Source organism: Pollicipes pollicipes, unplaced genomic scaffold (genome assembly GCF_011947565.3).
Source record: "Pollicipes pollicipes isolate AB1234 unplaced genomic scaffold, Ppol_2.1 Scaffold_3087;HRSCAF=3621_pilon_pilon_pilon, whole genome shotgun sequence".
Taxonomy (NCBI): domain Eukaryota; kingdom Metazoa; phylum Arthropoda; class Thecostraca; order Pollicipedomorpha; family Pollicipedidae; genus Pollicipes; species Pollicipes pollicipes.
This window is the reverse complement of record NW_023596225.1, coordinates 10,092,076-10,116,337: the sequence shown is the minus strand read 5'-3', so window position 1 is coordinate 10,116,337 and position 24,262 is coordinate 10,092,076. Positions and strand designations below refer to the sequence as shown.

Below are 24,262 nucleotides of genomic sequence, written 5' to 3'. Positions count from 1 at the left end.
CGCACCGATTTAACTTTGAAAGCTGAAGGACACAAGCAGTATTTAAGCAAAAAGCGACAATATTGCCTTAATTTTGCATAATAACTATAGAGCTAAAAATTAATTTTTAAATAAATAACAAATTTTGCAATTGATAGGTTTATTTTGAATAATGCAATTTATTTTACCTTGGTTTACTATTTTGCCACCAGGTTCGTTACATTAATTACTGGTAAACAAAAGCGACCTTGAATTTTGCTTCGTGGGCGGTGGCTATATTGATAACGTGGCCAGGTGGTGCCGCGTTTGGCGTTGGGGTACGGGTGTGGTGGTCGAGACATCTGTTTATAACTTTATTGGAGGGTTTTAAGACAGATTGCGTTAATAAGGTGCTACGCACTGCTCTGCCGAGCTGAGCAGCATGTTTCTGCCAGATCTGGATGAGGATCATGAAGGTAGTGAACGATGCGTAGCTGGGAAGTTATTGTGCGCCCCTGGAGTTGTGTTTTTATTGAGCGTATATTGAGACTGGATACAGACTCATGTCATGTCCCATGGTTTTTAAATTGCACAATTTTCATGCTGGTGGAAGAGCAGTCCAACTCAATTGAGGTGTGGGCTGCCGGAGCTTGTGTTGCATAATTTTTTAGATTCAATTTGGACTTCAGAATGGATAGATTTCAGGGTTCATATTACATGCCAAGTAGTGCCTGTCATGTGAGCAAGATTTCCTCCATCCATAATGCCATTCCAGGTTGAAGGCAGAATTTTGGAGCATAAGTTTTAATTGCCACACAATACTTGGCATGGTCCATCCTTTCCTATGGTTTAAACTGACCTTAAACACTGCCTTTGCCTGGCCTGGACCCTGCTTTAAGCTGCTACCTCTGCCAGGCTCAGGTCCATGCACACCACAGGCCATACTTATCTGCCTGGCTTTGGATTGCCTTTGGATTGTCTTTTTTGAAATTCATGTAGATTTATGTTTTCTGTCCAGGTGATGTCATTTATTTTCATATCATGTCATATTTACTAGTATGATATTTACCCAGACAACTGTAATTATAGTTCATTCCAGGTACAATGTAGGGCTGGATTATAACTACCTGGGAAACATGTATCTGCAATAAGCTTTTTGGAATATGCAAATTAACCTGGCAGCTCTCATTAGTGAAGGGTTTGACCTGACATGATGTGAGCATTCTTCAACCTGATCATACCTTTTTATGTACCAGATCTATTGCATTTTTCTTATTCCACTCAATGAGTATGATTGAAAGTCTGTTACTTCATGGATGTAATAAGTTATTGAGATTCACATTTCACTTCATGAAAATTCAGGTATACTTGGATTGACCAATATCCACATGTTAGTGACCTACAGGCAAAATGTGATGTCCTTACTCTGAATGAACAGTGGGACATGACAGTATGCTAGTCAGGTGACAATGAACAGTGATGGAATACATTCTTAAATGACAAAATGTAGATGTTGTTGCAGTTATTAGATGTCTCTCATGTTTGCCACCTTCAGGGTTTTATAAAGGTCTTGGGATCGTGCTGAGAATATTTATGACCTTTGTGTAGTTTTTTGCCGAATATTCTTGCCTTCCAGATTGGCAACTTTAATTCAATGTGCTTGAAGGGAGTGTTGCACATTTGTATGTGGTTTTGAGCTGAGACGGCCATTTTAAAGATCACTTAATGCAGCTCACAGCCCTGCCTTTTTAGGGACTCAAAACCCTCTGCTTCTGACCTTGATGCCTTGACCTTGTGCCATCTGGTATGTGCATTTTATTTCAAGGTCACCCAGGCCTGCATAGCATCAAAAAAGCCGACAGGAATATTGGCACCTTATTAGCCATGCAGTGCTCAAGGCCACCTGAAGAAATATCATGGATTGATTGGCATTAAATGTACACCAGCATGATTTTTGGCATCAGCAGAGTTCAATTGGCCCTAGATCAAGTGATGCGTCTCATGCAAATTTTAAACACGAATCACGTTTTGTGTGATGTAATATGCAGAAGCACGGACAGTGACATGGTATATTACGAAAATGAGACTAGAAATCGAAGTATTTAGGGATAGTGCATAAATTAAGTATACCAATGCAAGTAAGCAATATAAAATATTTTGATTTTAAAAACTTTTTATGATAACAAAGTTTTCATTTATACGAGAACAGTGCGAGAAAGAGCCAAAACACGGGCATATGACGAAGTTTGGGTATGCAAACAACGTACCGATTAGTGCGATTCCTCTCTGACAAGATGCAGTACTATGTCTACAAGTGAGTGTGCCTGTCCACTACGGTGCAAATTTCGCACGGCCAGTTTGGCAGCGACTCATCAGTCATACAAACGCAACCAAAGCACGCAATGACGTATTTCCATGACGCAAGCAAGCGATGACTCAGTGAGCACATTTACTATCCACGCATATTACTGAAGTTTGCTAATTGACTTATCGAGCACTATTTACGAAGTAGTGATATTAAGTTGTCTAGAGCAGTCCTTGCACTTCAAACTGTACCAAAAGTTACGAGTGAGAAGTGTAATAAGATACAACATGCCAAGGATAGCTTTTCAAGCACATACAAAGCAGTATTGATGGTTGAAATCATACTTTCCACCCCACGAAATCAGTGCACATTTCTGCATGTTTTGATACTAGGTCTCCGGAGTGTGAAAGCCAATACATATTGATGTAATGCTACACATTCGCTGCAATTGCCTGCTGCCTGACTCGATGAGGACAGTGAGAAGCATACACTATGATTGGTATCATTATTCGTAGCTCCTCTGAGCTTATAAACTCTTCAACTACTTTTGCCTTTCCAGCTGACGTCGTGTGCACTGGAAAGAGCAGCAGCCACCCTGTGCGCCCAGCCGCCCTGTCCTCTGACGGCCCGCTCCCCGTCCCCGCGGGCGCGAGCGGCAGCCCCGCTGACCGGCGCCGCCTCCGCCGCCAGGGATGGAGCCGACCGACACGGATGACGACATCGACATCCGCGGCGACCCGGCGTCGCTGCCGCCCACGCTGTACGTGCTGGAGTTCGCGGCGGGCGTACCGGCCGCCACGGTCGACTGGTACATCAGCCGCGTGCAGGGCCGCCGGCGCACTGGTGGCGCGGAGCTACTCGTCAGCGCCCAGCCCCAGCTTCAGGGCAAGGTCGGTCGACCGGCGCCTGCTGCGCTGGCACGTGTCTTCTCTGGCCGGGTGGTGTTGAGAATGGACTGGTGCTCTGGCCACCCGGAAGCTGTGTGGAAGCGATGATAGGTGATAGGTGGTCAGGTTAACTCGCGAGTGACATAGAAATTATTTAGAAATCCTGGAAGTCCATTATATCAAAGTTATTAAATTCCTATAGGTCTGTGTGCCGTAGTTGGCGAGCAAGGTCAGTAGACCGATCGGAGCTGGTGTCTGGTAGGCGCTGGGCGAGACGTGCACCAGCCTCTGTCTGACCGGAACAGGCTGGTGTCTCATAGTGGAAAGGGTCCTGTTGGGCCGGAGTCCAGCCTCGGACGGACAATCCACAGCGGTCGGATTCGCAGCTGCCTTGGTGTCCCTCCCGCCGACTGCAGCTGCCGTGGTGCCCCTCCCACCGACTGCAGCTGCCGTGGCGCCTCTCGCCGATTGCAGCTGTCGTAGCGCCCCTCCCGCCGACTGCAGCTGCCGTGGTGCCCCTCCCACCGACTGCAGCTGCCGTGGCGCCTCTCTCGCCGACTGCAGCTGTCGTGGCGCCCCCTCGCGCCGATGCTGTGGCGCCCCTCCCGCCGACTGCAGCTGCCGTGGCGCCCCTCCCGCTGATCCCGCCGCCGCCCCGCCCGCCGCGCCGGCAGGGTCTGGTGCTGCATCTTACGGCGTCGCGCATCAAGCTGCTGGAGACGGCCGAGCGCATGGAGATGCGCAAGAAGGACCGCGACGGCTACCTGCGCGACTTCACGTGCGCCGAGCTGGACGAGTTCCTGGGCCCGGCCGGCGTCGATGGCCTGCTCACGATGTGTGAGAAGCAGCGCATCGTGCTGCACGAGCTGGAGCACATTCGCGCGCGCACGGCTGAGGACCGGCTGCCCGGCTATCCGGCCGTCCGGCTCTACCCCGGCCAGAGTGTCAGTGAGTATCGGGGGGGGGGGGGGGGAGGGCGGGGGGATATTTCGGGAGGAGGCGGGGTTGTGAAACAGCGCGTTTGGAGTGTTGCAGTCGCTGCGTGACGGTGAGGTTGGATGTGTCAGGCGATGTGACACACTGTGGTGCTGCCGGTGCTGGTCCGGTTCCGTGGTGACGAAGACCCCCACAGACCGTGCCTGCCACTCCCTGTCTGCGCGGTAAGGTGACGACCGATGCCCGTGCACCCCCAGCCCGCCTGCTGCTGCAGGAGAAGGTGATCGTCCAGCTGTTCCCCACCCACGACCAGGAGGAGCTCGACCGGCTGGGCAAGTCCTGGTACGCCGCCCTCTTCCAGCGTCAGCCGTTCGGTGAGCGCATTCTCTGCACATGGATTGCCGATGCTTGTGGGCAGCGTTGGTATCAGATGCTTAGTGCCGCGGAGCCCGTTGACCTGGCTCCGACGCCGCCGTCTGATTGTTTGGTACAGATGTGGGGCCAACTCTGCAGTGCTCTCCAAGTCGTGCTGGGATGCAGGGCTCCTTTTTCCGGGAAAGTGGCAACCTTTAATAGGCAGCCGCTGGACCGTTGGGACGGCAGCGGATGCCCAGACGGCTTGTGGCAAAGGAGCCTTGTCCAAGGCTCAGCGCTCAGGGCTGGGGGAAAGCTTTGGCATCGGTGTAATGTTGAAGTTAGGTCATCAAAATAGATTTTGGGTGTAGTCTTTGCAGTTTTCATGTTTCTTACCCGTCATGCCTTTCTTCCCCTCCGCCACCTGATGGTGCTGATAGTGCAGTTGTTAACGCGCCTGCGTCAACCACTGTTAACACAATGTCTGGGAAATCAGAGGTACGGGGTTCGATTCACCGCGGTGTCCGCCCTTCCTACTAGGCTGAGAGGCGTCGACACCATACAGCCTCATCAGCTGAGTGAGTCGTAAAGCCCCAGTGACGATAACGACGACCTCCCTCACCTGTGTCTCCCTCTTTCGCATTGGCACCCACGGACGTGCCCAGATCAGTTAACGCGTCGAAAATAGACGTAGGCTTCTGCGCTCTGAAAATGAACAAAGTTTCCTAGATGTGCTCACTGTGAGACGCTTGCACCGCCCCCTGCAAAATCTTCATAACTCAACTTGACGTCCTGCATGACTCTTCGTTTCATACCGGCCGCCGCCCCGCCCCAGAGGACATCCGTGCTTACTTCGGCGAGTCTGTGGCGCTGTACTTCTCGTTCCTGGGCTTCTACACGGCGGCGCTGTGTGGTCCGGCGGCGCTGGGCCTGCTCCAGCTGTTCTTCTCGGTCGACACGCTGCACGAGTACGCTCTCTACTCGCTCTTCAACATGCTCTGGGTCACCGTCTTCCTGGAGGTGCGGTCTCGGTTTGGCCTCAGCCGGGTATCGGCCTGTTGGCCTGTTTACATGCTTTGTGTCACTGTGCAAAACATATGGGTTAAAATATTTTTATTGGGAGGGGTTTTCTGTGTCTTTTTTGTTTTCTGCGCCCTTTTGATTTCTGGGTCTTTTTTACTCGTCGCCGTTTCATGCTCATTTTCCATGCTATACTGACGTCAGAAAGGCGTCTTAACGCATCGTAGTCCGTTATGGCGTAAGACGAACGTGACCTGAGCCACGATAAACCAACTTGTTTACTGATGTATAAATGTTTAGATGTAGAAACGTGACATCCACATGTTCGCATGTCTTGGATGCCTCACCTAAGGTTATTGCGGAGTTGGTGTGGTGAATTTTGTGTTGTCTATCCTAGGGAGAGCCATGTATCCCTTGACGCCACATGCATTACCAGAGCACACGCGCCGAATTGCGCTGTGCCGTCGGTGCCCTGTCTCATACGGCGTCGTCCGCCTGGCTGGTCTAACGCGCCCCCTAATCCACTTAGCCCAAACGCCACGACGCGTCTAACTTCCGACCCGACCGCGTGCCGGCGCCACCGTCGCCGTCACTCACGCCTCCGCCGCCCCGCAGGCGTGGAAGCGCAAGTGTAACGAGCTGGCCTACGTGTGGGGCGTCATGGACAAGACGCAGATGTCGTTCCTGGAGCCGCGCGCCAATCACCGCGGCGAGATGATCCGCGACGAGATCACTGGCCGCTACATGCCCTACTACCCGCGCTGGAAGACGCTGCTCAAGGTGGGCTGGGCTGGGCCGGGCCGGGCCGGGCCGGGCCGGGCCGGGCTGGGCTGGGCCGGGCCGGGCCGGGCCGGGCCGGGCCGGGCCGGGCCGGGCCGGGCCGGGCCGGGCCGGGCCGGGCTGGGCTGGGCTGGGCTGGGCTGGGCTGGGCTGGGCTGGGCTGGGCTGGGCTGGGCTGGGCTGGGCTGGGCTGGGCTGGGCTGGGCTGGGCTGGGCTGGGCTGGGCTGGGCTGGGCTGGGCTGGGCTGGGCTGGGCTGGGCTGGGCTGGGCTGGGCTGGGCCGGGCTGGGCTGGGCCGGGCTGGGCTGGGCTGGGCCTGGCCGGCCGCCGGCTCCGCCAGTGGTGGGCGGCTAAAGCGCTCTCCGCGCACGTCACGCGCGCCGTCGGACGTCGCCGCCCCGGACGTCTGGCGCGGGCACGTGGAGGGCGCGCGGGCGTGCGGCCACCGCAGGCTGGGGACTGGTGCGGCGGTAGGCTGGCAAGATGTTGGGGCGGTGACCGGATGCGAGCTTGGGAGCTGGTCAGCGGGCTGTTGTCGCCACGCCGTCTGTTGTTTATGTTGCTGTCATTGGGGCTTTACGACGCACTCAGCTGCTGAGGCTATATGGCGTCGCCTGCCTCTCACCCTGGCAGGAAGGGCGGGCGCCGCGGGGACTGACACGCCGTCTGTTGGCTGCTTCTGACGCCGGCGCGCTGCGGTGCTGACCGTGGACTGACGTCAGCGGCGAGCGAATACCGTGGGCCGTCGACCAGCGTCTCTAACAGCTGCCTCCCCGCCGGCAGCTGTACGCCGTGTCCATCCCGACGGTCGGGGTGTGCCTGTTCGGCTCCTTCTACCTCATGCTAGTCTCCTTCTGGGTGGAGGAGTACCTGACGCTGCACCGCGACCAGTACGGCGGCAACCTGGCGGCGCTGTTGATCATGCTGCCGTCGGTCGTGTACTCGGTGGCCGTGCTCGTCATGAATAAGTACTACAACAAGATGACCACCTTCCTCACGGAGTGGGGTGAGTCCGGCGGCGAGGAGCCTTGCTGGCGTGAGGCGAGGCGCGTGGGAGGCGGCAGAAGTCGGTCGCTGGCGAGGGTCATGTCAGAAGCAGGGCGGGTGAGCAAGCGGCTGTTCGTAGCCGGGGCGGGTCGTGGTGGACTAAATCTGTGCTTGCGTATACTCGTTGAAGTGCCATGGGCGGTTGTGGTTCATCCAAACGAGAGTTGCTCTGGGTTTCGAGGCGTTTGGGACGTGACCGCCACGGACTATAGGGTAAGGATTGTTCAGCAGATGTGGCATGGAAGAAGGCAGGCGACGGGTCATGAGGACAAATTGGAAAGGACAAAATACTCAAAGAATCGTATGTAAAAATGTAAGGAGAAAGCAGCAAAAATACCATACGAGGTAACAAAAACGCCAGGAAACGTGCGCCGTCGTATGGGATAAAGGTCGTTAGGAAAACTGCGTCATGAGTGCATTTCGGATTGCAATGCTTTTGCGGGAAAACTGCAGACCAAGACAAGACACTGCCTGAGGGGAGGCGCTGCCGTTTATCGTTCCGGCACTGGCCACGAGGCGTGCCCCTGCGAAGCGGTAGCTGGGAAACGCGCATCACTGTGCTGCCGTTGCTCCGCACGATTTTTGTCGAGTATCCAATTTTGTCAAACGACGGTGAAGTGTACAACGTCGTAGGGTCGGGATGAACATTGTTATGCTATGGCTTTTGTACTGTAACGTCCTCGCCTTGTACTTTTGGCATGCGATCTTCACCCGCACGAGTTTTTGTCCGCTGCGACTTTGATCCTGTACGGGCTTTCTTCCGTACGATCTTTTGTCGTGCGATTTCTATCCATGCTCTCGTAATCCCATAACATAGGTTCTCGTTTTATCCCGCACGATTTTTGCCCTTTTGCGACCTTTTGAGATGCGGTCTTTCGGCATCTGATCGTTAACCACGTGGTCTTTCGCCTGGTTGCTGCTGGTCACCAGTGTGGCGTGTCTGCGACTTGCCATGATCGCCTGGATGGGCTTTCGGGACCTGAACGGTTTGCGCTCGTCGACAGAGAACCATCGCACGCAGAAGCAGTTTGACTACTATCGGGTGATCAAGCTGGCTCTCTTTGAGTTCGTCAACAGCTTCATGTCGCTGTTCTACATCGCTTTCTACATGCAGGACCTGGAGATGCTGAGAGGCGTGAGTACACCGTGTTGAGTTGCGACGGATAGCAACGTGGCCTGAGGCCATAGCTATCTGGCTGTATCGCTCAATGTGGATATTCGTTGCAGGCTCTGCCGTCCGTTCGCACGAGAAGCTATGTCTTCCGTTGTCCCTCGCTGTTTCGGGGAGCTTTGTCTCAGGGAGGTATGAGGGATGTAATCGCATGAGACAGAATCATGGGTGTAGAGCCATTTCGGGCACACGTGTCATGGGAGCGCATGGGTCTTGTGATTGGTTAGTCTTCAGGAGGGGGTTCGATGGCTTCACGTATGGCACAGGTGTGCAGGATACTGCGCCGCCAGTGACGGCGGCAGTCACACGCTCCATGTATGTCACTGGGTCAGCGCGGTATGATGTGCAGGATACTGCGCCGCCAGTGACGCCACACGCTCCATGTTTGTCACTGGGTCAGCGCGGTATGATGTGCAGGATACTGCGCCGCCAGTGACGCCACACGCTCCATGTGTGTCACTGGGTCAGCGCGGTATGGTGTGCAGGATACTGCGCCGCCAGTGACGCCACACGCTCCATGTGTGTCACTGGGTCAGCGCGGTATGGTGTGCAGGATACTGCGCCGCCAGTGACGCCACACACTCCATGTATGTCACTGGGTCAGCGCGGTATGGTGTGCAGGATACTGCGCCACCAGTGACGCCACACGCTCCATGTATGTCACTGGGTCAGCGCGGTATGGTGTGCAGGATACTGCGCCGCCAGTGACGCCACACGCTCCATGTGTGTCACTGGGTCAGCGCGGTATGGTGTGCAGGATACTGCGCCACCAGTGACGGCAGCAGTCACACATGAGGCTATGGCTACTGAAAAGGCGTATAATCAAATGTGCATCTTGCAAAGCTTCAAAGCTAACAAGCCACTTAGTAGCGTATGTTGATGTTGTGGACCCATTGTCCTTGAGCAGTGAAATCGATGTTTAAAAGATTGGTTATCCTAATTGTGCTGAGAATATGGACCATGTGTAATTGAGCTGCATCAATTACAGCTTGTGTGTTAGTCGATAGTGTTTGGTGTGGCGGTGCAGTTAATCAAATCGGTGGCCAGCTTCAGCCAGTGACGTTGGGCGTGTCTATTTCAGCAATTGGCCGTGATGCTGATAATTCAGCAGGTGGTCAACAACTTCCAGGAGGCTCTGCTTCCGATCGTCATTCGCACCACGTATTCCAAGGTGAGAGGCCAGCCGACAGTCGTCACCACCACTGGTCCAAGGTGAGAGGCCAGCCGACAGTCGTCACCAACGCCGGTTCAAGGTGAGAGGCCAGCCGACAATCGTCACCAACGCTGGTCCAAGGTGAGAGGCCAGCCGACAGCCGTCGCCAACACTGGTCCAAGGTGGGAGGCCAGCCGACAGTCGTCACCAACATTGGTCCAAGGTGAGGGGCCAGCCGACAGTCGTCACCAACACTGGTCCGTAGGCTAGTAAACGCAAACGAAAAGCGACAGCGACACATCATGTTGATGTAGCAGGATATGACCTCAAAATCGCAGTCACTGTGTTGTGGACATCATCGCCAAACTGGCCTGTAGTAGGTATCGTAATCGATGACAATCGTTGATAATCGTTGTTTTCAACTTGCAACGCTTTACATGAAATTGGCATGACGAGATTTATCACGCTCTCAGCTCAAGTAATTTGGGCATGTGCGTGTGCCCTTCATCGCACATATTTCCGTTGTCCAGGCAATTGGTGGACGTGATAAAGTATCACAGCTGTGATCGTCGGATAGCCGGAGTGTCATGGTTGTTAAGATCCCCGCAGCTCAGATGTTTTCGGCGTTTTGGGTGGTGGGAAAGCTATTAGCACGCAACGTAAGAATTTCACAGTCGTCCGAATTCGCTCACTCCCAGCTGGAGAATAGTGCAATTCGTGTGTATCAAATTTCGGTGCACGTGGCCTGCACACAGTTAATGGCAGCCACTGCGTAAATGTATACATTTCTACGAACATTCTCCTCGCCTAGAACCTTTCTCTACCTGGTGGAGGAGGACAGCGCAGCGTGCTGTAGCCTGCTGTAGCCGTACTGCCGCCTTGGTGCGCAGTGTAAACTGACGGCTGACTGTGGTCGACTGACGGCTGGCTGTGGCCGACTGACGGCTGACTGTGGCCGACTGACGGCTGACTGTGGCCAACTAACGGCTGACTGTGGCCAACTGACGACTGGCTGTGGCCGACTGACTGCTGGCTGTGGCCGACTGACGACTGACTGTGGCCGACTTACGGCTGGCTGTGGCCGACTGACGACTGGCTGTGGCCGACTGATGACTGGCTGTGGCCGTTCGCGGCGATGGACGTAAGGCGTGTCGTGTGTAACGACCGTGATGTCCCCTCGTGTCGTGACCCAGACCAGCGCGGCTGAAGTCGCGGCGCTGAGCGTGGCGCCGTCCGCCCGTGCTGCAGGTCCAGGAGAAGGTAGTCACCAAGCTGAAGGAGCACAAGCTGACGCGCCAGCTGTTTGAGAGTCGCGCCATCGATGCGGTGGACGCCGACGACGCGCGCGTGCGGGTCAAGACGCTGGAGGCGGAAGACCCGCGTGTGCTCATGGTCAACGAGCAGCTGCAGCTGGAGCGGTACCCGGTACGTGCGAGCGTGGACGGCCGGCGGCGCCGCGGGCTCCGTCCCTGGCCTCCCTGCTCTGTCTGTTCAGGGGGCTGGCAGTTGGTGCGAGCGTGGACGGCCGACTGCGCCGCGGGCTCCGACCCCGGCCTCCTGGTTCGGTCTGTCCAGGGGACTGACAGTTGGTGCTGGTGTAGCTCTGTCGGACTCCGCTATTGCATGCGTTCCCGTGAGAGAGGGGCCATCTTGAACGAGGAACTCGGCTTCGGCGCGGTGTGCAGCTATTTGCAGTTTGAGGTCGCCATCAATAGACCGGTCTCCCCCCCTCCCGCCCTGAGACCCCTGACGTTTAAGGGAAACTCCGCAGCGTTCCTTCTCGTCGGGAATGCCGAGACTTCGGCCGTGACCATTTCGTCTGCAGCTTGTCCGTGGCGGGATTAAGCTTGTGTGGTGTAGCTGCTGGGGCTTAGGCTCTTGTGGGGCCCTTCCGCGTCTCTTTCGCCCGTCTCTCAGTATTTCAGAACTGGATCAACCGCTTGCACGGCGGGTTGTCGCAAACAGGCTGTTGGCTTGTTGTCACAATCTGAAATGACAAAATTTTCACGATTTTTCCATTGAGTCCGACATCAAGCATAGTTTAGGAGGCAACGACACTGTAGATTGAATTGCTTGCTTATCTGGCAACTCATAGCGTGATTCAAGTATACTCACGCAAGCAAACAAAAATACATGCGATTTTTTTTGCCATCTGTTGACGCAAAAGAAAGAAGAAGATGTTTGAACAAGTTAATGTTAGAATTTGATTAAAATCAAAGCATACTTAAGGCCTTCAGTGCAGTTGCAAGGAACATTGCATGCACCTAAGAACAGTACTGCTGCCATTTTTCCTCGCTAAGCTTTCAAGATATTTTTGCAGCTGTAAGTTGTTTCGGCAAAGACTTAGAGCTAAAATATCATTACATGTATCTATTTTGCCTAATTACTGAACGAGAAATAAGGTCATTTATGCTACTATTAAAGTCGAAGCAGACACTTTTTAGAGCAATGCGGTGATTTTTCAACCACTGTTTTCATTTCGATACAAAGAATTTGAAAACGGGGCGTGACATATCTGCCAGTGTGGTGCAAATAAACGAAGATATTTTGAAGATTGCCCGCTGCCCTTGCGACCAGCTCGTGCCATTCAAGCATTCGCACGCTGCCACGAAACACTGCGACAAATCATCCCAACGAGAACCGATTGACCTCGTAAAAGATGACAGTTATTTCAGTTGAAGGAACGGACCAGTGGTTCATCGAAATGTGTAGAATGCTTCCGGCATGGCCCGCCGCTCCCTTTGTTTCGCTATCCCGCAAACTCGGGATCCGCCATTGATGGCACTGCGGTCGAGAAATTTTGGCTGACATCTGTCACCCCCATCTTCTCCCCCTCTCCCCACAGAAATGGAACTAGGGCGGGCCCATTATGTCGCTGGCCTGGCCGGCCGCTGCGGACGCCGGTCATCCAGGAGTGTCACGTGCTGCCCCGCTTGTTACGGCCGGTGATTCCATTGTTTTCAAATAACTGTGCAAGGCGACACTTTCCTGTTGCATGAATCAAATGCATTTACCAAAAATGAAGTTCAGCAACTGGTGACAATGTGTCGATTGCATGCATGTGGCGCTGGAGCCGTGATCAGGCGACCTACTCGAGGTCACCAGGTATGCCGATGCCTCGTTTAGGAGATTGTTCACGTGTGATTTTTCGCCGCTGCGACTGCAGGCCGTTAGGGGGTGGGGCGGCCACGAGATGTTTTTTGCGTCTGCCGCCGTTTGTAGCGTGACTTAGGAGCTCCACAAGTTCAGCTTGGTGGAGGTATTCTGACCAATCCCTGTCTGTGACCTTGTCGTTCCCAGGCTCGTATAAGGTGTACTGTGCTGTGTTGCCCTTTTCCTATTTCGAAGAGCTTTTCATCCGTTGTAGCCACCAGATGGACGCAAGAAGAGTTCTGGGAGTCTAAGCCTTTCTTTCGTTGGAATTTTCTCCGAGGTCAGGAAAGCTACGCTATTCTTTGGTGCGTTCCTTCATTGGGACATGCTTAGGGGGGGGGGGGGGGGGCGGGTACACGAAAACAGTGCCCATTCCTCTGCTTGTGTGCACACTGCTATAGAAAATTGACCGATGTGTTAAACACGCGTGGCTTTAGGGTTTGAGTCGCCGCCAGCCTTAATGCATAGGCCCATCACTAAAATTGCACGAAGCTAGAAATGTCGTATTTGGCGTCGTGGAGGCGGTGGATGTAGATATTTACGCGTTCTAGTACGTCTACGAAAAAAGCATTAGAGCAGCTTACTGAACGGGCCCCACAGGAAGGCTGTTGGCGAATTGTATCCGACTCTCTGTAGCGAAGAAAGACATGTGCCGTTAAATCCTTCGTCAGTCTCGCCATGGACGTTACACCTGGAGCCAGATATTCAGAGGGCCAGGGACTTTAGCGCGGGGTTTTTTCGTTTGTCTGTTTTTCGTTTTTAACTTGTCCAAGATAAGATTAGGATCAGGGGCGTTTTGCGTAGCCTCGTTCCCGCGCAACGTCATGAACTTTATGCCAAAATTGTACCAATATTTCGGGGTCTAGTTCCCCTCCTCCCCCCCCCCTCCCCCCCACCAGACAACGAGGCAGTTCCCGCGGCCACATCCAGAGGTGAGGATCCCATTGACGAGAAAAGCTGGGGCAGTGAGCGCCCAGCCATCCAGCTGCCCACCCAGAAGTTACCTGCACTGGAGAGATACGTGCTCAAACAAGCAGGCCGCTCGCAGACGCGTGCATCTACAGGGTTTGACATATCGCAGCAATGTCTCGAATGTACCGCGGTGTAAGATATTCCCGAAATACGGCCGGCGGAAAGGGTCTCTGGGGGGGGGGAGGGGGGGGGGGCACTAAAGGGCAGGTGAAGCAGACTGCAGCATGCCGAAAACCCGGGGCGGGCCTCTAAAAGGCAGGTGAAGCAGTCTGCAGCATGCTGAAAACCCGGGGGCGGGCCTCTAAAGGGCAGGTGAAGCAGTCTGCAGCATGCTGAAAGCCCGGGGGCGGGCCTCTAAAAGGCAGGTGAAGCAGACTGCAGTATGCCGAAAACCCGGGGGCGGGCCTCTGAAGGGCAGGTGAAGCAGACTGCAGCATGCTGAAAACCCGGGGATGTTACAGTGAAGGGCGACGGAGATGCAGTCATTGAGTTGAATGGCGAAAGTTGCGTGTGTGGGCGTGGGCGTGTGGGCGGCCTTCTCGAGCTCTGGAATGGCTAAATACCATCGTGCACCGAAGCGCCATGAACAGGGTTACCCACAGAACTGGCGTCGACCTTATCAGATTGATGGGTGCCGTAGCGTCGATCACGTTTTCTTTTGACGCAGTCTGGTCTCGGCGCTCTCCGGGAAGGTCCGGCCTGTCACAGCTCAAGAAGCTTATTATGCGCGTCACCGCGTGCATTAATAACCCTTCCAACAGTTCCTCAGTTAAGACTCATGGAACAGGTCTTGGCATACGTGAAGGCCCGAGTGTGCGATGGCCGCTGAACAGCTGATAATGCGCCACAGCTTCACGCCGGGATCAAGCCCGAGTTAAACGGAGGGCTTTCACCCCTGATGCGTGCCGGAACCGCCTGGCGCCCGTGAAGACCGGTTTACGGCATATGGCCGGCGACGGGAGCGTGTGTGGCTGGGTGGGACGGGGGAGGCATGCGGAATCCGTTGGGATATCTCGTACTTGGATGCAGGTTTTCTGAGCCGCGTCCCGCGCTGTTGTGCGTGTTTCTAATTACAGATGGTCATGTCGCTCCGCACAGGTCACGGCGAAGTTCTTGAAACGCGTGGTCAGGGACAAAACATTCCTGATATGCCACATGTAAGCAATGGACACGCACGCCCCGCGTTCTCGTGTTTGTGTTCGTGGCAAGGACTTGTCGAGCTCGCGGAGAACCACGCAGCAGCTTCGCTAGCCGTCCTCGGCCGAGCCGTGACCGTTGGCCACTAGGTTGGCTGTGACGCGTCTCCGTCGGCCGGGAGCCGCGAGCGGCGTGTGTGACGCTCTGGCGGCGTGCGGCGCAGGACACGTCGGACGACTACCTGGAGATGTTTGTGCAGTTCGGCTACGCCTTCCTCTTCTCGTCGGTCTTCCCGATGGCTGCCTTCTGGGCCGTCTTCAACAACCTGCTAGAGATTCGCGCCGACGCCTTCAAGCTGTGCAAGGTGTACCAGCGGCCGCCGGCCAAGAGCGTGCGCAACATCGGTGCCTGGATGGTAAGCGGTCGCCGAGCCAGGGACGCCGTGCGGTCAGTGCCAGGGGCGGCGCTATCCAAAAATGAGGGGGAGAGAGGGCCAGCTCCAGTAGCGTTGCGAACACTCGGATGCTGTTCTCCCCATGCATCGCTATAGGCTGACGTGAACATCCGGAATAACTGGGACCCGCCTACTCCACAAAAATGCGTGAAGTAACATCCCTGATTGGTCTGCTGCCTTGTATCGTAGGCTTTATCCCTTGCGTAGCACTGCCCCACTAAACTCTTTCACGCAATTATTGTGATTAGTGCGGTGAAGGGCACAAGTTCATGAATGCATAAATAACGTCAGGGTACACTATTCTTGCTGGGCCTGGGCCCACAGCATGGCAGGCTAAGTGAGCATCGTAGTCCGATGGAAAACCCTCTCAGCGACCCGTTCCGCACAAAAGGAGAGCGTGTTTCTCTCTGGGCAGAGGGATGAGCGCCGCTCGCTCATGCTCACTGACGCTCACGCTGATACCTCTCGCCGCTGGCACCAACTCTGATGCAAAAACCGCGGATATGAAAAGTTCGCAATGGAAAGAGCGGCCTGCGTGGTTATGTGGTGTCATTGTTATGTCATTACACATCATATTATATCATGTCGTATGTGGTGTCATTTGTTACATGGTTTCAATCGCAAGATGTGGCCATAATCGTCTTCTTATTAGGCCGTATCCACGTAATAATGAGATGCTGGTTGGCTTATGGATTATGCAGTACGTTTCTGCGTTTCGTATTCGTGTGTGTATCATGTGATTTATGGGTGGTCGGTCGGCAACAGGCCAGTCATCTCACTTTTGCCGAGTCAAGTTTCGTGCTGCTTTACAGGCTTATGCTAATTTAATGCACATTCGAAAAGCGAATCCTCAGCACCGTGGCGTGATGAATCATTAGTTGCTTAGTTATTCAGAATAGAAGCCGGGGAAGGGGGGGGGGGCTGTCGAGTTGTCAGTATCAGTACTTTGCAACCCTGAACCTGCAACCTGCCCGCGTGGACGTCATGGCTATTTTTGGCCTCAGCCGCTGGACCCGGTAGCGGTGGACCAGGTGTGGGATGTACTGCCACCTGCGACACGACCTATCCCCCCCCCCCCTCCCCTGGTGGAGCGTGGCTGGCGCTCGCTGCCAGTGTCGCGCGTACAGTGCTCGACCCGTCTCAGGTGTATGAGCGTGTGACATGAAGCAACATGGCGCGACAACGCGGCTGTCCCGGCGCGCCTGCCACGAGGGTCTCCCGCGCCGCGTGTCGGCTCAGAGTGTGACCGGCGTCGGCCGGCTCCCCGGCCCCGTCGGTCCCGTGTAATCCCCGGCTCCCCGGCCCCGTCGGTCCCGTGTAATCCCCGGCTCCCCGGCCCCGTCGGTCCCGTGTAATCCCCGGCTCCCCGGCCCCGTCGGTCCCGTGTAATCCCCGGCTCCCCGGCCCCGTCGGTCCCGTGTAATCCCCGGCTCCCGGCCCCGTCGGTCCCGTGTAATCCCCGGCTCCCCGGCCCCGTCGGTCCCGTGTAATCCCCGGCTCGCCGGCCCCGTCGGTCCCGTGTAATCCCCGGCTCGCCGGTCCCGTCGGTCCCGTGTAATCCCCGGCTCGCCGGCCCCGTATTATCCCGACTCCCCGGTCCCGTATGACCCCGTGCACCCTGGCCCCGTATGACCCCCGGCCTCGGCCCCGTATGACCCCCGGCCTCGGCCCCGTGTGATCCCCGGCCTCGGCCCCGTATGACCCCCGGCCTCGGCCCCGTATGACCTCCGGCCTCGGCCCCGTATGACCTCCGGCCTCGGCCCCGTATGACCCCCGGCCTCGGTCCCGTGTGACAGCCGGCCTCGGCCCCGTATGACCCCCGGCCTCGGCCCCGTATGACCCCCGGCCTCGGTCCCGTATGACCCCCGGTCTCGGCCCCGTATGACCCCCGGCCTCGGTCCCGTATGACCCCCGGTCTCGGCCCCGTGTGACAGCCGGCCTCGGCCCCGTGTGACAGCCGGCCTCGGCCCCGTGTGACAGCCGGCCTCGGCCCCGTGTGACAGCCGGCCTCGGCTCCGTGTGACAGCCGGCCTCGGCCCCGTGTGACAGCCGGCCTCGGCCCCGTGTGACAGCCGGCCTCGGCTCCGTGTGACAGCCGGCCTCGGCCCCGTGTGACCCCCGGTCTCGGCCCCGTGTGACCCCCGGTCTCGGCCCCGTGTGACAGCCGGCCTCGGCCCCGTGTGACCCCCGGTCTCGGCCCCGTGTGACCCCCGGTCTCGGCCCCGTGTGACAGCCGGCCTCGGCCCCGTGTGACCCCCGGTCTCGGCCCCGTGTGACAGCCGGCCTCGGCCCCGTGTGACCCCCGGTCTCGGCCCCGTGTGACCCCCGGTCTCGGCCCCGTGTGACAGCCGGCCTCGGCCCCGTGTGACCCCCGGTCTCGGCCCCGTGTGACAGCCGGCCTCGGCCCCGTGTGACAGCCGGTCTCGGCCCCGTGTGACCCCCGGCCTCGGCCCCGTGTGACCCCCGGCCTCGGCCCCGTGTGACAGCCGGCCTCGGCCCCGTGTGACAGCCGGCCTCGGCCCCGTGTGACAGCCGGCCTCGGCCCCGTGTGACAGCCGGTCTCGGCCCCGTGTGACCCCCGGCCTCGGCCCCGTGTGACCCGGCCTCGGCCCCGTGTGACAGCCGGCCTCGGCCCCGTGTGACAGCCGGCCTCGGCCCCGTGTGACAGCCGGCCTCGGCCCCGTGTGACAGCCGGTCTCGGCCCCGTGTGACCCCCGGCCTCGGCCCCGTGTGACCCCCGGCCTCGGCCCCGTGTGACAGCCGGCCTCGGCCCCGTGTGACAGCCGGCCTCGGCCCCGTGTGACAGCCGGCCTCGGCCCCGTGTGACAGCCGGCCTCGGCCCCGTGTGACAGCCGGCTCTGTCGGCAGCCGGCGTTCGAGGTGCTCGGCTTCGTGGCCGTGTTCACAAACTGCGCACTGCTCTGCATGTCGCCGACGCTGCGCGAGATGGCGCCCGGCCTCTCGTCCGTCCAGTGGGTGGTCGTGTTCGTGCTGCTGGAGCACACGCTGCTGGCGCTCAAGCTGACGCTCACCCAGGTGGTGCCCAACGTGCCGTACTGGATCCGCAAGGCGGTGGCGCAGCACGAGTACCGCGTCCGCCAGCAGCTGCACAGGAAGGTGAGGCGGGCGCGGCCACCGCCCGGCGGCCTGCCTGCCCCGCACGCCGCCGGGCAGTGAAACGAAGCGGGCGATGTCTGCCTCGTGTATGGATTGTACGGATGTTGGGTGTACGTGGCGGGTGGCCTTGTGGGCTCAGTAAGCACGTGGCTGTGTGGGGGTCGCGTGGCGTACCTGAAGGCATGGTGACAGAGCATGCAGTGTGCAGTGTTTAATGGAACAGAGTGCAGTTTGGGGGCTGTGTCTCCACACGCTCTCACTGTGCGTGGTCGCTGCCGTCCCGTTACCGCTGATAGGAGTGTATGGTGGGGTTGGTGAAATCGTAGCACGTGGCGATCGTGCAATCTGTTGGGCGTAAGTCACATGACTGCACAGTTCCGAGGATGCCTCTTCCGCCTCCGCATTCGGCGAAATCCAGGTCGTTCTTGTGTATATGAGCCCGCCTAGCGGCTCGTGGCGATGCTCGGTGGGAGTGGCGCTTGTGTAATTCTCCCACCCTCAAAACGGAAATGTGTTTGGGTTTCCTGTTTCACGTCTGTTAGTGTTTCGGCATCAGCCGGCGTCGCGTGGCGCCCATGTCTAAATAACAGTGGCGGCGCTGTTAGTAAACGTGCGTCGGTATCAGTCGGCGCGTTACATGCAGTGAGATAGCTCCGCAGAAGCTCCGGCGGCGTACTAACGAGCGTCCGGTGTATAACCGTCAGGGCAGGAGACATCTAACGGACCACCCGTAACGGGGCGTCGGTCCAACGGATCCTCCAGGCCGCCCTGTGTGCCCTCCGGCCGCCCTGTGTGACCTCTGGCCGTCCTGTGTGTCCTCTGGCCGCCCTGTGTGACCTCTGGCCGCCCTGTGTGCCCTCTGGCCGCCCCGTGTGACCTCTGTCGCCGTTCCGTTTCAGAGCCGTTCTGTCGCCTCTGCGACGGCTTCGTGACCTCTATGTCGTCCTGTGATCTCTATGCCGTCCTGCGACCTCGGAGGTCTCTTCGTGACCTCTGGAGCTGTTCTTTGACGTACGTGTCGCCCTGTGACCTGTGACGTCTTTCGGTGGCATTCGGGGCCGTGCTTGTGACCTGAATGTCGCTCTGTGACCTCTGGCGACCGCCATGTGACCGTCGTCGCCGTTGGCAGCGGCGCCGGGAGACGCGCAGCCGGCTCTCGCGCCGCTTCTCCTCCAAGGCGCCGTCGCAGCAGGCGGCGCGACCCGTCAGCTTCCAGCCGGAGACGGGCGTGCGCTTCCGACATCACTAGAGCGCCGCCAGGGGCGGGACCGGCCGCGCTCGCCGGGGTGCTGGGGAGTGCACGCGACTCCAGCAGCGCTGCCGGGCGACGGCGGCAGACGGAGGCAGCTGCTGATCACCGGGAGCTGGGCGCAGAACCGAAGCGGAGGAAGCTGGCTCGGGCGGAGCCGGGCAAATGGACCGGACCGGACCGGACCGGACCGGAGCGGGAAGAGCAGACCGAGCCGGTGGGAAACGGAAGAGCAGCTGTCAAGGTCCCTTCTTTCGGTGTAGGTGTGTGTGCGTGTGTCGGGAGAGGGGGATGGGGCGCTGGGAGTGTGACAGGGCTCAGGACGACCAGCGCTGGCCAGGATCGACATCGCGCCCAGCTGGTGGGCCTGCTGTCTCCGTGCGTAGGATTAATGAGACGAAGGATAGGTGGATGTGGTTGGCGCTTACACGAGTTTCCCCAGGCAGGACTGGGCAGTGGGATGGTTGTGCATATGCGGCTGCAGTGAGCGGTCCGTCTGCTAGGCACGGACGCGTGATGGACAGAAAAGGGGCAAATTCGCCGTGTGGTTGGTCGGAACAGGTGGCTCATATGGTAGTGTGAGGCTTAGCTTTAACGCGTCGCTGACTGAAAGGTATTCTCTTCTCAGGATCACGAATGCACGGTGCACAAAGGAGGCTTAATACTTATCACAGAATATGGTTGTGCTAATTCTACGCTCGTTTCACCGCGCTGCCTCCAGTGGCTCAGAAAGGGGGATTGGTTGCGTGCGTCGACATGACAACGGCTTTTGCTAGTTTTTTTTTCTAGGTGTGTTACAAACTGGCTGCGACAAGATGACGGATGAAAAGTTTTGGCTGCTTTATGCTGGCTGGCACGTATAATGAGCCACTGCGAATGTCTTCAGCGATCACCTGGATACCCCTGCTGTGGTTGTGCGATTGGCAGGCCAGCATTGGCGAGATTAATCGGAGTCGGAATGATCCAAGACGTGCACTAGGTGTGTCAAGCGCGGCGGCGGCAGGCGCGTACGTCCCAGTCCTCAGCGGCGTCAAGTAGGACTCACGATTGGCTGAGAGTTCGGACGAGATTGGCTATCGCCGGAGGGGCGGGGTGCAACGACAACACAAAACATACTTCAGCCAGGTTCTCCACTGTCGCTATCTGGAGAGGCGGTTCTGAGAGGGACGCTGGCTCTCGGCAAGGCCATCTGCTGGGTTTGGTGACAATACAGGAGATTCAGTTCAGCTGCGTTTAATACGAGGACTCGCTCTACACGGTGGCGTATGATTCGCACCGGCTCTTTCGCGCGGGATTTCTCATTGTCGTCAAAGCATGTAACTAGAAGCATCCGCTGTGTAAATGGGGAGCGCGCGGATCAGTACTGTGTCTTTAGCTTGCCCAAGTATGCGTCTCGAAGGCAGTAAGCATGTTGTTAGTGTTCTTCCCGGGCTAACCCGAGGCGTCATACAGGTTTTGCGATTCACACCAATACAGAGAAGCGTATTGAACGTGGCCCGTCGGCCGAAAGGTCAAGCAGGAGTTGCCTAACTCGGTTAGCGACGTGCTGACGTCAGGCGGGCTGATGCATGCTGATGCCGCCCGTGGCTCATCAGCGACCTTGGTCAGCGCTGCGCTGGCGTCCGGTGCCATGTCTCCACGCGACGCCAGGCTCGTCTGACTGTGATCTCCACCCCGGGTGGGTGTGTGGACCAGAGCTGGGCGTTCTCTCCCGATTGTGTCTATCCTGTGCCTTACTGTTTTCCATCCAGGTGTACCGTAGGCCTTTTGGCGTCCGCTCCTCCCGGCTTTTTCGTCAAGCAATCGGCGGCATCAAACTGTTCCATGTCGTTGCTTTCGAAATATCGCTGTCGTGTCGCGCAACGATGCGAAGTAAAAAAATGACATGACCACGCTGTTGCCGAAACTTTCAACTTGTTTTCCTTGTCACACGATCCCGAGTGCGTGCGTTGCTGGTGCATTGCGTCAAGTTGGTCCGCTTATGAAGCGAATGCCGCTGCTCGGTTGGGCAAATGATTCAAATAACGTCTTGACAGAAGTATTAGCCTGTTAGGTTGATATTTCGGCAACATGGCCTTATCGAAACAATAGCAGGGGTAAATTCAAAATTGCCTGCCGATGACTCATCGGTAGGCAATTTTGAATTCACTTCTGCTATTGTTTCGATACAGGTATGTTGTCGAAATATCAATCCAACTATATCTCCATTCTCCTGTTTTTTTCCGAGGAACAAGGTTTTCCGAGGAATAAGGTTTTTGTTGCTATCTTTCTGTGAATGATGTTTCTCGCTAATGCACTGAACAACTTATGGAATACGTGTTGGTTGCACGAAGGTGATCGGGTGGAAGAAGTCGCTTAGATGAAGTAAGACATTGGGCATACGCGTTAGTGTCAGCTACGGCTTTTTGTCTTCGGACGTGTTACGGGCGGTTTGTAGGTGCGCGCCATGTCTCACATCCCTAACCACGTCCTCGGTTTTTATTGAGACATCCGTCGCTGGCGTGATGAGAGAGGAATTTGAGACGACTCTGGCGCGCTGCGAGTTCACTGCCTGCCAGCACTGCCCCCGGGGATCCAGTTTGTTGTCGCTGTCTATTGTGCCGTTTGTGAGCCCCTTGCACATCCGCTGTCGCGATTTCCGGGCCGAATGATGCAGCATCGTGCTCCTAGGTGTCTGTGTGGCCAGTGTGGAGAGGTCTTCCCGTCTTAAAGCTTGCGGTTCTAGGCCGTGGCCAGTGTAGCGCTCGCAATAAACGCACACGTCGCCGGTTATCTCCGTCAATTTGATGTGATCGTCAGTCGTATCGAGCCAAGCCCACACGTGGCCGATAATGTCCACGGGTCGCGGTCCTCACCCCGCCACGGTCCCCCGGCTGCTGTGCTCGTACCGCCGGGCTCAGCAGCGCGCCTGCAGGCAGGCCGCCACACTGTCGCCATGCACGCGAGACGGTCCGCGGTAACGGCCGTGCCGCAGTGGCAGCGCGTCAGCTCGCCCAACCGAGCGTCGCGTGTCGCCCGGTGGGTGTGCAGTCGGCTGCCGTCCACGCGCCGTCGGCCGGCGGACGGCGAGGCGAGGCGCGTCTCTGCAGACCGACTGCGGAGGAACGCCACCTGACGGGCGCTGGAGGGGCGTCACGACCTCTTCCACCGCTCCCCACTCGAGCACGGTACCCCAGGCCATGCCGGGGCGGGAGGAAGGTGGCGCCGTGTTGGCGGTGTGCAGTCAGTTGTAACGAACCGCGGAGGGCCGTCGCGCCCGATGTTGTGACGGCGATGCGGAGGAGGCCCTCGCGGGTCCCCCTGGTCGCAGTGACGCGCTGTCTGGCGCCAGCTCGCGCTGGCGCCAGACACTTCCATTCCTGCCGTCGTGCAGAATGCCTCACGGGTGTGCGCCCAGGAGTGGACAGAGTGTGGGCCCGCCTCACCATGGCTGAGCACGGCCGCACCTCCACTCAACTGTTGTGTGTGCCTGCGGCGGGACGTGTCTGCCGGGTCTGCCGCAGCGGCGACGGCTCACCGTGCTCCGTGCGGCGACAACAACGCTGTGAAGACGGCTCGGTATGCAGGGTGTGGTATCGTGTGTCAATAGCCAGATACACCTATGGCGGGGAACGATATCGTTCGCGAACGCTGACAGACTTTGTCTATACACAAACACTCAACCGGGGTAGTTTGCAGAGCACCTACTACCTATCAAAGGCGTATCTCACCACTTCCCCGCCGTGCTATCTGCCCCCGCGCCTCCTCCAGCCCGTCCCCCTTACCTCCGTCCCGCCCGCCCATCAGCTGTCTGCGGCCGCGGAGCTCCCGTGCTGGCGGCGGCGGCCTGGTGCTCCAGCCGGGCCGTCGCACGATCGATATGGGACGACTTGGCACCGGTCCCGCTGCCGCCGCTGCGCGCGGCGCCGCGCACAGTGCGTGCCGGCGGCGGAACGGGCCGGCCGGCGCTGCCGACGCATGAAGACACGGCCGAGGCGGAGTGGTGGCCATGACCGGCCGCCGAGACGGAGCGGGGGCCGCGACCGGCAGCGGGGTCCCTCAGATCTCAGCAGCGTGCCGGTTCGGGTCGTGGGCCGACCTGGGCTCGGTTTCCCAGCCCGCGACCTCAGAGGTTCGACCAAAGCTCGGTCGGGTCGATGGAGGAGCGGTGTGCGTGGTGCCCCGCTTCGAGCCAAGGTCGAGCTGCTGGTGGGTGCGCGAGCCTCCCGGTCGATCCAAAGGAGTAGCAGTATGCTAACCCAAAAAAGCAAATGAAGATGGAGGCGTGCCAATCGACACTCTTGTTTGCACGTTTGTCTCACACCAGCGTTGCTTTTAAAGTTAATCCCGCTCCATAATGAGTTGTAGCTGTGCGGAGGAAGTGAAGGTCGCGTCGTTCGGTACATAACTGTTTTGGCGGCTGTTTGTCGTCATGTAAGCCATGACTGTAGTCTCTATTTCGGGAGTTGTACCGGCATGCCTCATGCGGTTTTTGGTGGGACAGAGCATGACATTCGGGTTACCGGCATGACCTTTCTCCCGTGTGTCCGGTCACTGTGCACGGCAAACCAGGCTGGTGGGAGGTGAGTT

At 57.6% G+C, this 24,262-nt stretch overlaps 1 protein-coding gene across 1 annotated transcript; it reads left to right on the top strand.

Moving 5' to 3' along the window:
• The first annotated feature begins 285 nt into the window (after positions 1–285).
• On the top strand, positions 286–20,919 carry LOC119090377 (anoctamin-10). The gene is made up of 13 exons (XM_037213175.1): positions 286–434; positions 2,954–3,153; positions 3,825–4,098; positions 4,344–4,460; positions 5,276–5,460; positions 6,076–6,240; positions 7,024–7,246; positions 8,292–8,422; positions 9,540–9,629; positions 10,860–11,036; positions 15,097–15,288; positions 18,196–18,444; positions 19,574–20,919. Exons 1-13 carry the CDS (start codon positions 401–403, stop codon positions 19,691–19,693), a joined length of 2,157 nt encoding a protein of 718 aa, XP_037069070.1. The 5' UTR covers positions 286–400; the 3' UTR covers positions 19,694–20,919.
• The last annotated feature ends 3,343 nt before the right edge of the window (positions 20,920–24,262 follow it).